The following is a 14,238-nucleotide window of genomic DNA, read 5'->3' as shown; positions in this document are numbered from 1 at the left end:
AAAATGGTTAAATATATAAAATAAGATGTATTTGAAATACGAATAGAATATGGTTCTTTTCTGGCTCTTGTTATTTTTCCAAGCTTAGTTTATTTAAAAGAAATCTTGATCATTTATTTTTTGCTGATAACAAAATGTGGATTAATTTTTTTCTATTTGGTAATTAAATATTATCTCTGTTGTTCAAAACTTTGCAGGGCAAAAGAAATACCTCTGTTATAAAAATTCCACAACATGTTTTCTTAAATTTCAAATAAAAGGCTAACAACAATACAACTTTCCAAATTCTTCTGGATGTAACCACTCAATTGGCAACGTTTTGATCTAACTAATAAAGAGCATGGCTGTTGGCTCTCGAAAGATTTCTTTTCGCTTTTTTCCCATCCAAGTGGCTTAAAACAAAACCAATTCCCCATGCCATATCAATGGCAATCATGTGTACATATCTCTCTGCTATCTCTTGCCTCATGGTATAGCTGGAAAAATAAAAAAAAAAGTCGACTAACCAACTCAACCGACTCAACCGAGGGGGTCGAACTTAGTTGTCAATCAAATTGTCGCAAGGGCCGCACGCAAATTTATTAAATCGATATGCCGTCAAAATTGAAAGTGGTTGGTATGGCAGGTCGGGGAAATGGGAAATGGGAAATGTGAAATGGGTGGAAGCCGAGGCAATTGGTTAACTGGGAAATCCTCGCGATGTCAGACAGTCGAAAGCCCAGTGCAAACATTTGCCTTGATTGCACTCGATTCGACAACTGACGATTCGCTCAGACAATTGGCCTTGGCAATGCCGAAAACCAAATATTTGAATGTCGTGAAAAATTGAACAGTTGTGGGTGGAAAACCTCTGTGTGTAAGTGTGCAAGAAAAACGTCTGTGGAAAGTGGGTTGCATAAATTTATTGTTATTACAAGCGATTTTCTAAAATAATTAATAGCAAGTGTGCAAGGCTGTCACCAGCAGAAATTACAATTACAAGAACAGTTACATTGGCGAACAAAGGGCCATTTTCTCTGGGCTAAGGGTGTGGGGTTAGGGTGTGGGGTCGGCTAAAAGCGGCATGGTGTCCGGCAATTGTGCATTTTGTCAATGGGAATTAAATTGGCAGTCGTCGACTCTCGGAACGTCAACTCACACCAGCAGGAACTGACAGCACACAAAATTCGAGGGGAGTGGGAATGAGACTGCGACTGCGACTGCGACTACTCGAAACGGCAGGATGTCAAAGTTCCTAAAGGACCAAGTTCGGGTGGTTCAATTGTGGGCATGTTGAGCGGTCTGTCCGCCGCACAGGATTTAGGATTCAGGATTGAGGATTCGATCGTTCAGTTGACTGGCCATTCCCATCATTAGCGCCTGTACGTGTCAAATTGATGCTGTTATTGTTCTCCCCCAGCGATAGTGTGCGTGTGTGTGTGTATGTGTGCGTGTTTGTGTGTGTGCCAGATACTATATATCCTGGAATGGCCGTGGGCACTATTTGACATTTAGCTTAGCCGCGGGTGACAAATTTAATGGACGCACCAAGTCCGGACATCTTTTGTCCGTACACGAGGCGAGTGGCAAAGAGGGTGCGGGTGCTATTGATTTTCCTGCCTCCACCATTCAAGCCATTCAATTGTTCGATTGTCTAATTACTGTTCTATATTCCAGACATTTGGCATAAATATTTTGTAAATACCAGTCAAAAAAGGGCATAGCCCATCAGCTGGCAGAATTCCAACCGCAAGATAAAGGTATTAACTATTAACCCTTTCCCGTAATTTCTCTAATCCGCAATGCTGACATGTGTTAAGGTCCTATCTTCTAGGTCGTGACAAGTCGATGTATATATGGAATTCCATAAATGGAAAGCGAGCTACAAATTTGAATTCTACAGAAGTAGTACTTCTGGCATAAATCAATTAGCCGTGGACACTTTTCCAAGCCCAACCGAGCTCGTAAATTATAAATGTTTCGAAGCACACACAAGTTTTGAATGAACAAGTCCAGCAGTGTGAATGCATAATGCATTTTGGCTTCGAATGACCTGCGGTATGTGGCTATTCTACGTGTCTTGGCCATATCTTAGATGGCCGAGCTTTGGGCCCGCTCTTATATAAATTATTTTTGATTGATGTGGCTCGCAGAGAGCAAGCACGTGCAAGCGACTCTTTGAAATTCGTCAAAGAACTCAGTTCGGGAGAACCCAAAAAAAGAAGATGATTAAAATGCAGCCAAGGTTACGTGTGGCGTCAATCGAGAAAAAAAATATCCAGCACAAGAAATAACACGGAAAAAAGAACAAAAACAAAAAGAAAAAGAAAATATATATGTTTTAATTGTCTCGGTTTTTGGGCTTTTGTTCGAGTGAATGCTTTTTGTGTTCCTGCATAAGCAATACATATGATTTTTGAGTTCTTCGAATTAACGAGCTATATACGTGCACGGCATTCCTCCGGCAATTATATCTCTGCCTGAAAATTCTGAGTAATTTATTATACGCTGACTTAGTTCGGCTTTTGCGGCAAACTAGTTTAGTGACGCCATTCTTGGGAAAGCGGTCAGCCAAGCAGCCAGCCAGAAAGTCGCTAAATGAAAACTCTAAATTCCATCTTCGGAGGGGGGTCAGACCTGCACGTGTCCAAATTGAAGGCACGCTCTATCTCCCAGATCCATTTCTCCGCCTTCTCCTTGATTGAAGTACAATTTCGGAGGGTTCTTAAAGTGCCATAAATGCGATTCGAGTGCGCCCCTTCTATCAAGTTGCTGGTTTTATTGGCCCGGTTCGCTCGTATGTAATTGCTATTATTCTGTCTAAGGCCTTCTAAGAATTATGGTTTATTCTTGCGGCTTTCTGGGTAATACCAACCTGGCTGGCTTTCCCTGAACGAGTATGCAGTTGGATAGAGGGGTTTTAATCATTGAACGCAAGTTAATGGAGGTCGTACTTGGCTCTAGTTTATACCCATCGTTTTACACCGTAACTGGGCAGCTGCAAGCCATTCGAATCGCTTTCCCACAGAGCTCGTTTTACTGCAGTCCAAGTTCCAGACTCAAATTACTATTTACCAGTAGCATATTATAAAACTTTGTGCAATAAATTCCTGTAAAACCATTCTGCCGAAAGGATATTAGAGTTACAATAAAAAGTGTTTAATAGCAGGTACTTGTTGTAAATAAATGTTACATGGCATTCCTATGTAATAGATACCTTTATTACGAACCCAATAAAATATAAACGTATACGTTATTTCCGCTTAAGAATAGAAAATTGTTTTACTGAGAATCAAATTAATTGAGTAAATTGAGATTGGAAAGTAGAAAACATATTTTAGTTATCTTTCTTCTAAGCTGAACAAAAATATATATATCATAATGGAAATTAGTCTGGTAAATTAAATTGAACAGAACAAAATATGCATGAATCTAACAAATTTAGGAGTTGTACAAATGAAAATGGATATTTCAGCTAAGTCGCGCTTAATCTTCTTTAGTGGTTGAAACACTATGTTTTCTCCGACTTTTTTGTAAACTTTTCCGAAAGCTTTCCCTGTCGCCTTTTCGTGTCCTTCTTGGCGAGAGTCGCTTAACACTTGGCCACACTGTTTCGACTCACATTCGACACATTCGCACAGTCATCGCACGAAATCCCCGGAGACAAAAGGCTTCGAATCCGGCTTCGATTGCTCGGCGCTTGTTCAAGTTTAATTGGAAAACGCAAAATGCTATATTTGCCTACGCTGTAGACCGGCGATTGGAGAAGCCATCATTCGGGGCGGAAATCGGAGGGCATGGCTGCATGGCGGCATGGCGGCATGGGGAAAACAATCAATAGATCAAAACTGCACACGAGGCGCAGCGTTTGTGCATCCAGTTGCAATCATTGAGAGCAAAAGGGAAGCGGCACAAGAAACAAAATATGGCCAAGCAAACGCGGCCTCAAAAATCAGGCAACACCAGGACGAGAACGAGGACGAGGACGAGGAGGCGAAAGTCAACAGAAGGCTGAAAACTGGCTCAGAACCTGAACCAGAAGAACGAAGCCCGGGCGATGACTAAACAAAGTTAGACAAGATTGTGCAGCAAACAAAACAGAGGCAGCAAAAACTGCAGCTCGCCTGCATTGTTTGGTACCCGATTGGAGTGGAGGAGCTCCCAGTACCAGCCCCAATCTTCTCCTGCCAATTCAGAGTCGTCTTCTGACCATACCATGCCATAGTAGTATCCCATCCCACTCACCTGTTAGTGCCAGCTTGTTGGCACTGCCACTGCCACTACCACTTCCACTTCCAGCCGAGTTGAGTTGCGTTGCGTTGAGTCGAGTTGCCCGGCGAGTTTTGCAAACTTCTTGCTGGTTGGCCTGTTGTGATTGTGTGCGGCATAATTGCATGCGATTATGCTGCCCGCTCAGCTGTGCAATTTATATCATGGGAGCAGCAAACAAGTGAGCAGCGGACTCCCCAGCAACACTACCCCTCCAATCTTCACACTTGTTGGCAGCTGCCGAGCAACTTGCCCAGATCCAACCATCCTGTTATCGTCCAAAACAAAACTGAGTTGTCTGCCACCACACCGATACTTTATTTGAGGAGTTTAAGTTTATGGACTCGAAAAGATTTCCCTAAAACTTAACTTCGTGCTACGAATTTATGAAAAACTTTTATCATATCCCGAAGATATTTTAGCCATATTTTTTTTATTTATTAAAAGGTACTGCTCAAAATATTTGCATAAGCAATGGCCTCAATCACTTAAATGGCCTTACATGTTTAAGAAAACTTACAACATTTTGACACATTATTAAAAGCGTTTAACGATGTTTATTAACAATTAAATCAACTAAACAAGTTAAAAGCTAAGGAGCTAAGCAACAATTAATTTGGCCAAACTCTGTTGTCAAATGTAAGTAATTAGTTTTCCGTTAATACAAACTACAGGCCTATCCGATGACATACCTTTACTTTAAATGCCTGCCATGGGTCGTATCCTAATTCCAATTTGAGAGCAAACGAGCCGAATAACGACCTGCATTTGGGGCCAACATTGATCCGATTAACTTGCTGGACAAAGTTTGTTGTCATGTTGCGTTTGTCATGGCAACCCCATCAATAAAGGCGAGTAGATGCAATTTGGAGAATTTCATCAATCAGGGCGATTTCATTTCATGCTGCATTTTTGTGCCCTGGCAAACGAGTCCGTTAATGAACAAAAAGAGGGCACAAAGGGAGGTTCCTTTGTCAAAGCCCCATCGATTCGGTGCGCATGGATCAGCTCACATGATGGCTAGTTGTTTGCAAAAATAAAAGGCCAAAGCTCGATGTTCCACTGTGCGGTAAGCGCTTCGAATTCGTCCTCCCTCCTTCAAAAATCCCGAAATACCGAAATCCTCCACACCCCAGTCTCTGTCTGTCTGTCAATTTCAGCTGCTGCTGCGGCACCAGAAATTTGTTTTTAGTTCGGCTTTTGGCCAGCAATCCTGTGTCCAGCCGGCATATTTTATATCGGTCCATGCCAGCGTTTGCCATTTCACAATTTGTTTGGGTCTGCCATCTCTCATTCCCCAATCCAGAAGATGTGTGGCCCCCTTAGTTTTCGGTTGTGATAACAAAATGGTCCATGGAAATCGACTTTGGCCGCTCCACTAATCGAAAAGTTAGTAATTAAACTTTGCCAACTCATTTTATTGTCGCTCTCTAATTATTTATGCATACATCAGCGACTGAGATCCCAACAATCAGCAGACAATTTATCACGAAATTTAATGCATATTTGAATGCACTGCGTTTCTCGGTCATAAATGCGCACTATAAATCGAAATACAACATTCGAAATTAAGAGAGATATCAGAGGGATAACCTCTGGTCTGTGTGCAGGCATAAATATTATAAATACATTCCGAACATTGCCCCCCAACATTGGGACATCTGAGAGATACATGACTTCATGGTGGCATCGCAGAAGATAAGCCAGTTTAAGCTACAGAACTCCCTGATAACCCTTGAATAATAGGAAATAACTTTGCTTCTTTGTTTTACACTATCACTTCTTTTAGTTACATACAGAAAAAAATATTTAAAAACTAAAATAGTTTGTAAAAAGAATGTTTTTTTTTTCTTTAAGTCATTTGCGATAAAAGAAGAAACGCCAATAAACAGCTATTACTACCCTTTAATGCGTCTGCATATCTATTAAATATATTTTATAATACTTAAAAAAACAATATAAATCTATCTAATTGAAAATTTATTTTATTATGCATATTGAATATTTTTTACAAAATGCTTTTCCCATGACAAGTTATAATATTTTTATGAATGAATTAATTTATTTTAGTTTTTAAAGCAGTTACTTATTATGAATTATTAATAAATAGCATATGTGTTTCAATATATCATTGTGACACATTGGTCTTATATTTTAGAATACATTTTCCTCTATGTTTTATTATCCCTTCAGCAGTTCTTTTCCTACTCCATTTCGAGTTAATACTCCTGTAAGTACCGGACTCCTTGGTCGATAACAAAGTGTCCTGCAGCATTCCCAGAAGCCACTCACACTTGTGCTGCTATTTCAGCTTCGCAGCATTCACACACTCGGCCGAGAAGGAGATGTGAAAAAATAGTGAAATGAAAACAAGTTGAACAAGTTTCCGACACCTAGGAAAAACAATGCCCAGGCTGTGTGTGTTGTGTGTGTTTTGTGTGTGTTGTGTGTTCTGTCTTCGCAGGGAGTCAAGTCGAAGCTCAAGTCGGCGGTACTAACTCAGTTACATTCGCTTTCTTTGTCACTGCGGATGGACATCGAGTGGTGGGATGGAATTTCAGGGGTTCGCCTCGACCACCTTGGACATTTGTTTCGGCACTAGGAGGCATGTGCCGAACCCAACCTTCTAATGAAAAAGTTCTTATGAATAATAAATGCATTACAGAAACTTCCACATACAAACAAAAGTTCACATTTTGGGGAGAAAAGAATGTTTTATGGGTGGTGCCTGGGCATTCATAAATATTACATTTTGCGTACGCAACTCCAGAGGTGGCAAATGATTCACTCGCCATTCGCCACTCAAACTCGAACTAGAAAACTTCTGCCAAGCGGCCTTGGCCTTAGACAGCGCCCAAGTATCCCGTGAATCGTCTAAACACAAACAGCAGTCAAGGCAGGCTAAACAATCGAGCTCTATATATAGCTGCATCTTTCGGATAGTGGATATCCATGCATCCAGTCCAAAGATCGGGGCAATGTGTTAAACATCTTTTAGCGTTGACAAAATCGCATGGCAGGCTGCCTGATTATCTGCTGCAGCTGCGGCAATTAGAAGATGCCGAGATGCGAGATACAAGATGCAAGATGCGAGCTGTGAGTTGTGAGATGCAGGGCTCTGGGAAAGTATCCGACGGATATGCATGCGGCGTTTGCTGTTGGCGGCGCGTGTGAGTTAATGGTAACAATAACAATCTCGATGGATTGAGGAGGGTTTTTGAGGGGCGGGGAAGCGTATCTCGTTCTGCGAGAGTCTCTGCTTTAACTATTGAGTGAAATAGAACGAGGAGGGTTTTCGGATGCGAGATACAAGAGATTGGATGAATGAGTTTCAGGGGATTTAAATAGTTTCGGCAATCCGTAGAGTAATTTTCATTGCTGTTATTTTAGATTCCTAAATGCCTGGTTATTAAATTGTTATTCAAACCCTATATAAATGAACCTGATTTAAGAATAATTTGTATACAATATATATACATGTTAACAGGAACCACTTCTTGGAGTTGTAGTAGTAAAAATCCTTTCTCTTTCCTTTACTGATAACAAAAAATAATTATGTTTTTCCAAAATAAATTTTTTACTAACCATGATGGTAACAACCATTTCTTGTTTTGATAATTTTGTCATTTAAAATAATTTAAAATAAATTTCTCAAAACGAATAACTATGGACACAAAGATTATAACTATCAGTTATCAAATTGCTTAATTAATAAATTTCTCGCCAATGCCTAATTTGTGTGATTATTACTTATTGACAAAGTCAATTTTATTCCCAATTGAATTTGAAGTTTCTTTATTTGTTCGTTGTCAATGTTTACGTTTGATTCACAAATTCAAATAGAGATTTCACTCAAACGTATCGTTCTCTTTGACTCAACGCGACTCACGCTCTCTTTTTCTTAAATTCTCTCGCGAACAGTGGCGCCATATGGCCACGTAGCGGCTGATAATATAACTAGAAATGCTCTCATTTCGAGAGAGCCGGAGAGCCGAAGAGCAGCACTCATGCGCATTCGCTCGGCTCAAGCGCTCGTCGTTCGTATCCGCAAGATACTTTGCCATCCGCGAGATACTTTGCTGGGGCGAACTCAAATTCGAGGCTCAACCCGCCAGTGGCAGGCAGAACTGAAGACAGTTCGAAAAAGAGTGGCGTACAGTTCGGACGTGTGGCCACGCACAATTCAAATCGACAATTTCGCAGGGCTAAACAAAACACAAAGAGAAACCAATTACTGGCTGAAACAAGTGAAAGAGAAATTAAAGTCGAGACGGGGAACTGTGAAAATACACCCGAAATCTATAATAATGTGCGCTTAGTGAAACAGCAGTGGCTAGACAAAACCCCAAACAAAAAAAAAAAATAAAAAATGTCAATTCGCAGTGACCGAGAGTGAGAAATCCGAAAAGAAACGCGACCAACTACACACCTCAGCCAATAAAAAACCCTCAGTCCCCCGTACCGAAAAGCCCAACTATGGCGGCCATCCTGCTGCTCCTGGTCGGCTTATCCGGGCTGTGCGGCTCCAGTTCCAGCTATGCCCTGGCCGCCCTGGCGCCCAAGCAGAACGCTGGCGAATCGAGTGCCAGTGCCATAATGGGCGCCGGATCGGGAGCCGCGGCCACCGTATCGCTGTCCGGCGACTACTCCTCCCTGCTGTCCAACACGGCGCCGGTGGTCGCGCCCGTGCCGGCAGCCGCCTCGCCGGCGCACAGCGGGCCGGCCAATCAGTGCTCCTGGTCGTACAACGGCACCAGTGCGGTGCATTGCGCCCTGCGACTGATCGAACGGCAGCCGGGACTCGATCTGCAGGGCGCCGATGGCAGCAGCCAGCTGACCATCCAGTGCAGCGAGCTCTACCTCTTCGAGTCGTCGCTGCCGGTCGCGGTGTTTGCCCGGCTGCAGACGCTGGAGTCTTTGCGGCTGGACTCGTGCAAGCTGCAGCAGCTGCCCAACAACGCCTTCGAGGGTTTGGCCACCCTGAAATCGCTCCGTTTGAGCACCCACAACAGCGAGTGGGGACCGACGCGAGCTTTGGAGCTCTTTCCCGACTCGCTGGGCGGCCTAAAGCAGCTCACCGATTTGGACTTGAGCGATAACAATCTGCGACAGCTGCCCGCAGGATTCCTCTGTCCGGTGGGCAACCTACAGATGCTAAATCTCACCCGCAATCGCATTCGCACCGCCGAGCAACTGGGCTTTGCGGACATGAACTGTGGCGGCGGGGGTGCCGGGAGTGCCGGCAGTGAGCTGCAGATCCTGGACGCCAGCCACAATGAGCTGCGGTCCGTCAGCGAGAGCTGGGGCATCTCGCGGCTGCGGCGATTGCAGCACCTCAATCTGGCGCACAACAATCTTTCGGAGCTTTCTGGCGAGGCACTGGCCGGATTGGCCTCGCTGCGCATCGTCAACCTGAGCAACAACCATTTGGAGACACTGCCGGAGGGCCTGTTCGCTGGCTCCAAGGAGCTCAGGGAGATCCATCTGCAGCAGAACGAGCTGTACGAGCTGCCCAAGGGGCTGTTCCATCGGCTGGAGCAGTTGCTGGTGGTGGACTTGTCCGGCAATCAGCTGACCTCCAATCACGTGGACAACACCACATTTGCCGGCCTGATACGACTGATTGTGCTGAATCTGGCCCACAATGCGCTCACACGCATCGATTATCGCACCTTCAAGGAGCTGTACTTCCTGCAGATCCTCAATTTGCGCAACAACTCCATTGGCCACATCGAGGACAATGCCTTCCTGCCGCTGTACAATCTGCATACCCTCAATCTGGCCGAGAATCGACTGCACACGCTGGACGACAAACTCTTCAATGGATTGTATGTGCTGTCGAAGCTCACGCTGAACAACAATCTGATCAGTGTGGTGGAGCCGGCTGTGTTCAAGAACTGTTCGGACCTGAAGGAACTCGACCTGAGTTCCAACCAGCTGAACGAAGTGCCACGAGCTCTGCAGGATTTGGCCATGCTGCGCACCCTCGACCTGGGCGAGAATCAAATCAGGACGTTCGACAACCAGAGCTTCAAGAATTTGCATCAGTTGACCGGCTTGCGGTTGATAGACAACCAGATTGGTAACATCACCGTGGGCATGTTCCAGGATCTGCCGAGGTTGAGTGTTCTAAATCTGGCCAAGAACCGCATCCAGAGCATCGAGCGGGGTTCGTTCGACAAAAACTACGAACTGGAGGCCATTCGACTGGACAGGAACTTCCTGTCGGACATCAACGGAGTGTTTGCTACCCTGGTCTCGCTGCTGTGGCTGAATCTCTCCGAGAATCACCTGGTGTGGTTCGACTACGCCTTCATACCCTCGAACCTCAAGTGGCTGGACATCCATGGCAATTACATCGAGGCGCTGGGCAACTACTACAAGCTGCAGGAGGAGATTCGGGTGAAGACGCTGGATGCCTCGCACAATCGCATCACGGAGATCGGACCAATGTCCATACCGAACACCATCGAGTTGCTGTTCATAAACAACAATCTGATTGGCAGTGTGCAGCCCAATGCGTTCGTGGACAAGGCCAATCTGGCACGAGTGGATCTCTATGCCAATCAGCTGGGCAAGCTGCAGTTGCAGCACTTGCGAGTGGCACCCGTGGTGGCGCCCAAAGTGTTGCCCGAATTCTATCTGGGCGGCAATCCCTTCGAGTGTGACTGCACCATGGACTGGCTGCTGAGGATTAATAATCTGACCACTCGCCAGCATCCCCGGGTGATGGACATGGCCAACATTGAGTGCGTGATGCCGCATGCCCGCGGCGCTGCAGTGCGTCCACTGAGCGGGCTGCGTCCGCAGGACTTCCTCTGCCGCTACGAGTCGCACTGCTTCGCGTTGTGCCACTGCTGCGACTTCGATGCCTGCGACTGCGAGATGACGTGTCCGAGCAACTGCACCTGTTACCACGACCAGATCTGGTCCACCAATGTGGTCGACTGTGGGGGCCAGCAGACCACGGAGCTGCCGCGTCGCGTGCCCATGGACTCGAGTGTGGTCTATCTGGATGGCAACCATTTCCCGGTGCTGAAGAATCATGCCTTCATCGGTAGGAAGAACCTGCGCGCCCTGTATGTGAATGGCAGCCAGGTGGCGGCCATACAGAATCGCACCTTTGCCAGCTTGGCCTCGCTGCAGTTGCTCCATTTGGCCGACAACAAGTTGCGTACGCTGCATGGCTACGAGTTCGAGCAGCTGTCCGCCCTGAGGGAGCTATATCTGCAGAACAACCAACTGACCACCATCGAGAATGCCACTCTGGCGCCCCTGGCTGCCTTGGAGCTGATCCGCATCGATGGCAACCGACTGGTCACCCTGCCCATTTGGCAGATGCATGCCACCCACTTTGGCACGAGATTGCGCTCCATCAGCCTGGGCAGGAATCAATGGAGTTGCCGATGTCAGTTCCTGCAGGCTCTCACAGCCTATGTGGCGGACAATGCGTTGATTGTCCAGGATGCCCAGGATATCTACTGCATGGCCGCCAGTTCGGGGGGATCGGGTGGATCTGGTGCGCTGGAGGATAGCTCTTCGACTGTGGGATCGCTGGAGAAGCGAGAGCTGGACTTCAATGCCACGGGAGCTGCCTGCACGGATTACTACTCGGGGGGATCGATGCTGCAGCACGGCATTCCGGAATCGTACATCCCCCTGCTGGCTGCCGCATTGGCCCTGCTCTTCCTCCTGGTGGTCATTGCCATGGTTTTTGCCTTCCGGGAATCGCTGAGAATCTGGCTGTTTGCCCACTACGGCGTCCGTGTGTTCGGACCACGTTGCGAGGAGTCCGAGAAGCTGTACGACGCCGTGCTCCTGCACTCCGCCAAGGATTCGGAGTTCGTGTGCCAGCACCTGGCCGCCCAGCTGGAGACGGGCAGGCCGCCGCTGAGGGTGTGCCTGCAGCACAGGGATTTGGCCCATGATGCCACCCACTATCAGTTGCTGGAGGCCACCAGAGTATCGCGCCGAGTGGTCATCCTGCTGACACGCAATTTCCTCCAAACCGAGTGGGCCCGCTGCGAGCTGAGGCGCTCCGTTCACGATGCCCTGCGTGGCAGGCCCCAGAAACTGGTGATCATCGAGGAGCCCGAGGTGGCCTTCGAGGCGGAGAGCGACATCGAACTGCTGCCCTACCTGAAGACCTCGGCCGTGCATCGCATCCGGCGCTCCGATCGCCACTTCTGGGAGAAGCTGCGCTACGCCCTGCCCGTCGACTATCCCACCTTCAGGGGCAACAACTACACGCTGGAGCTGGACCACCACAGTCACGAGCGGGTCAAGCAGCCGGCCAGTCCGGGCCTCCTCTACCGTCAGGCCCCGCCCCCCGCCTACTGTGGCCCAGTGGATGCCACCCAGCCACCGGCTGTGACTGCCTCTGCTCCGGCAGAGCAGAACTACTCCACGGCCACCACGGCCACGCCCAGTCCCAGGCCACAGAGGCGGGGAGATCAGCAGCAGCAACAGCAACAGGGATCTGGATCCGCAACTGGAAACCTGCATCACCTGCATGCCCAGTACTACCAGCAGCATGGAATGCGACCGCCCTCGGAGCACATATACTCCAGCATCGATTCGGACTACTCCACGCTGGACAACGAGCAGCACATGCTGATGATGCCAGCAGGCATTGGCCTGGAGGCGACCCAGCGGGCCCAGACCTGGCGGCCCAAGCGGGAGCAGCTGCATCATCAGCAGGCCCAGGCCGGAACCCTAGGCTCCAAGGCAAGCCAGGCGGCTGTCGTCCAACAGCAACAACAACAACAGCAGCAGCAGCAGCAGCAGCATCAGCTAAATCAGACAACCGTATCCGGACAACAGCAGGGACCGCATGTCCAGGCGTATCTGGTGTAAGCGGGGGAGCGGGTTGCGGATGCAAAGTGACAGTGATTTCTTTAGGGACTGGTTCCTGTGCATAATTTTAATTACTAAAATATGTGCGAGTTAAGCTAAGGCAGTGGGGAAGGGGGACAGTGGAAGATGGCCAGCCAGATTTTAACGTATATTATTTTGTTTATCCAGTGTAAAGTCATTTTAGATGCACTAAACAAACACATCCCCAGGAACAGAGCATACACATACACATACACAAAAGACACAGTAAAAGATACAGACATAAGATACAGATGCAGTTGGGGCGGCAGCAAAACGAATGACGAGGGCCTTGGTCATGTCAAGTGTGTGCATCCAAGGACGGTGGGGGGGACACACTACACTACATCCGACACAATGGCATTTCAAAGTTTCCAAACTTTGCCACAGCAAACTTAGTTTTCTCCCCTCACACGAACTTGTTCATCTTCTGGCATTTGCTTAGCCCAGAATGGCCCGAGGGGGAAATTTGTGATAACTTTTTAATATGGTTTTAATCAGTTGGACTCTAGAACCTCCAGAACCTCGACTATAAAGATTGCCCGACTTGCGGTGAAGTTTGCGAAAGGGCCAGGCTTATGTGCTCCACCCCCCTCCCAAATTGAATGTTCAATAATTGACTTGATAATTGCCAGTAATCCGGAATAGTGCCCAGCCTCAGCTGCATCTACATTTGTAAATAGCTCTCAATACCGTATTTACTGCCCAAACATAGATATACACACAATACATACACCTTTATATAGATACAGATACAAGCGTATGGGGGATAATTCAATAATCACATTCAAGTACACCATGTAAATTGTATGCCAGAGCAGCCACAGTCACAGCCACAGTCGCAAAATCGATAAATGCATTTGTCAAGCAATGTAATCTGTATGTAAAAAGCATAAATAATTAGCTAGCAAAGCGGGCTCGTCAAATATTCACCGTGACTAACTCCACATTATAGTAATATGCAGACCAGAGCCAAGAAACAGAAACAGATACAGACAGAGAAAAGCTCATTTTAAACACTTACGCTTACCAAAACTAACGATAATTGTAATAAAAGTTTCGCAAACTGGCGCGGCGCATACACAATATGCATAGCTAATTATATATGGTACATGT

The 14,238-nt window shown here is 46.8% G+C and overlaps 2 protein-coding genes across 2 annotated transcripts in view; one reads left to right on the top strand and one right to left on the bottom strand.

Annotated features, from left to right (window-relative positions):
• Positions 1-14,238, bottom strand: part of LOC108144999 (odorant receptor 56a) — an 85,855-nt gene that overhangs the window by 52,746 nt on the left and 18,871 nt on the right. The window lies entirely within an intron of this gene.
• Positions 8,381-13,321, top strand: LOC108144998 (toll-like receptor 7). Its single transcript, XM_017270160.2, has one exon. The coding sequence runs from the start codon at positions 8,725-8,727 to the stop codon at positions 13,102-13,104; it is 4,380 nt and encodes a 1,459-aa protein (XP_017125649.2). The 5' UTR covers positions 8,381-8,724; the 3' UTR covers positions 13,105-13,321.

The sequence above is a fragment of the Drosophila elegans genome, unplaced genomic scaffold (assembly GCF_018152505.1).
Source record: "Drosophila elegans isolate 14027-0461.03 unplaced genomic scaffold, ASM1815250v1 contig_183, whole genome shotgun sequence".
In the NCBI taxonomy this organism is placed as follows: domain Eukaryota; kingdom Metazoa; phylum Arthropoda; class Insecta; order Diptera; family Drosophilidae; genus Drosophila; species Drosophila elegans.
Note: the sequence above shows the minus strand (reverse complement) of the source record. Positions and strands in the feature narration are given on the sequence as shown.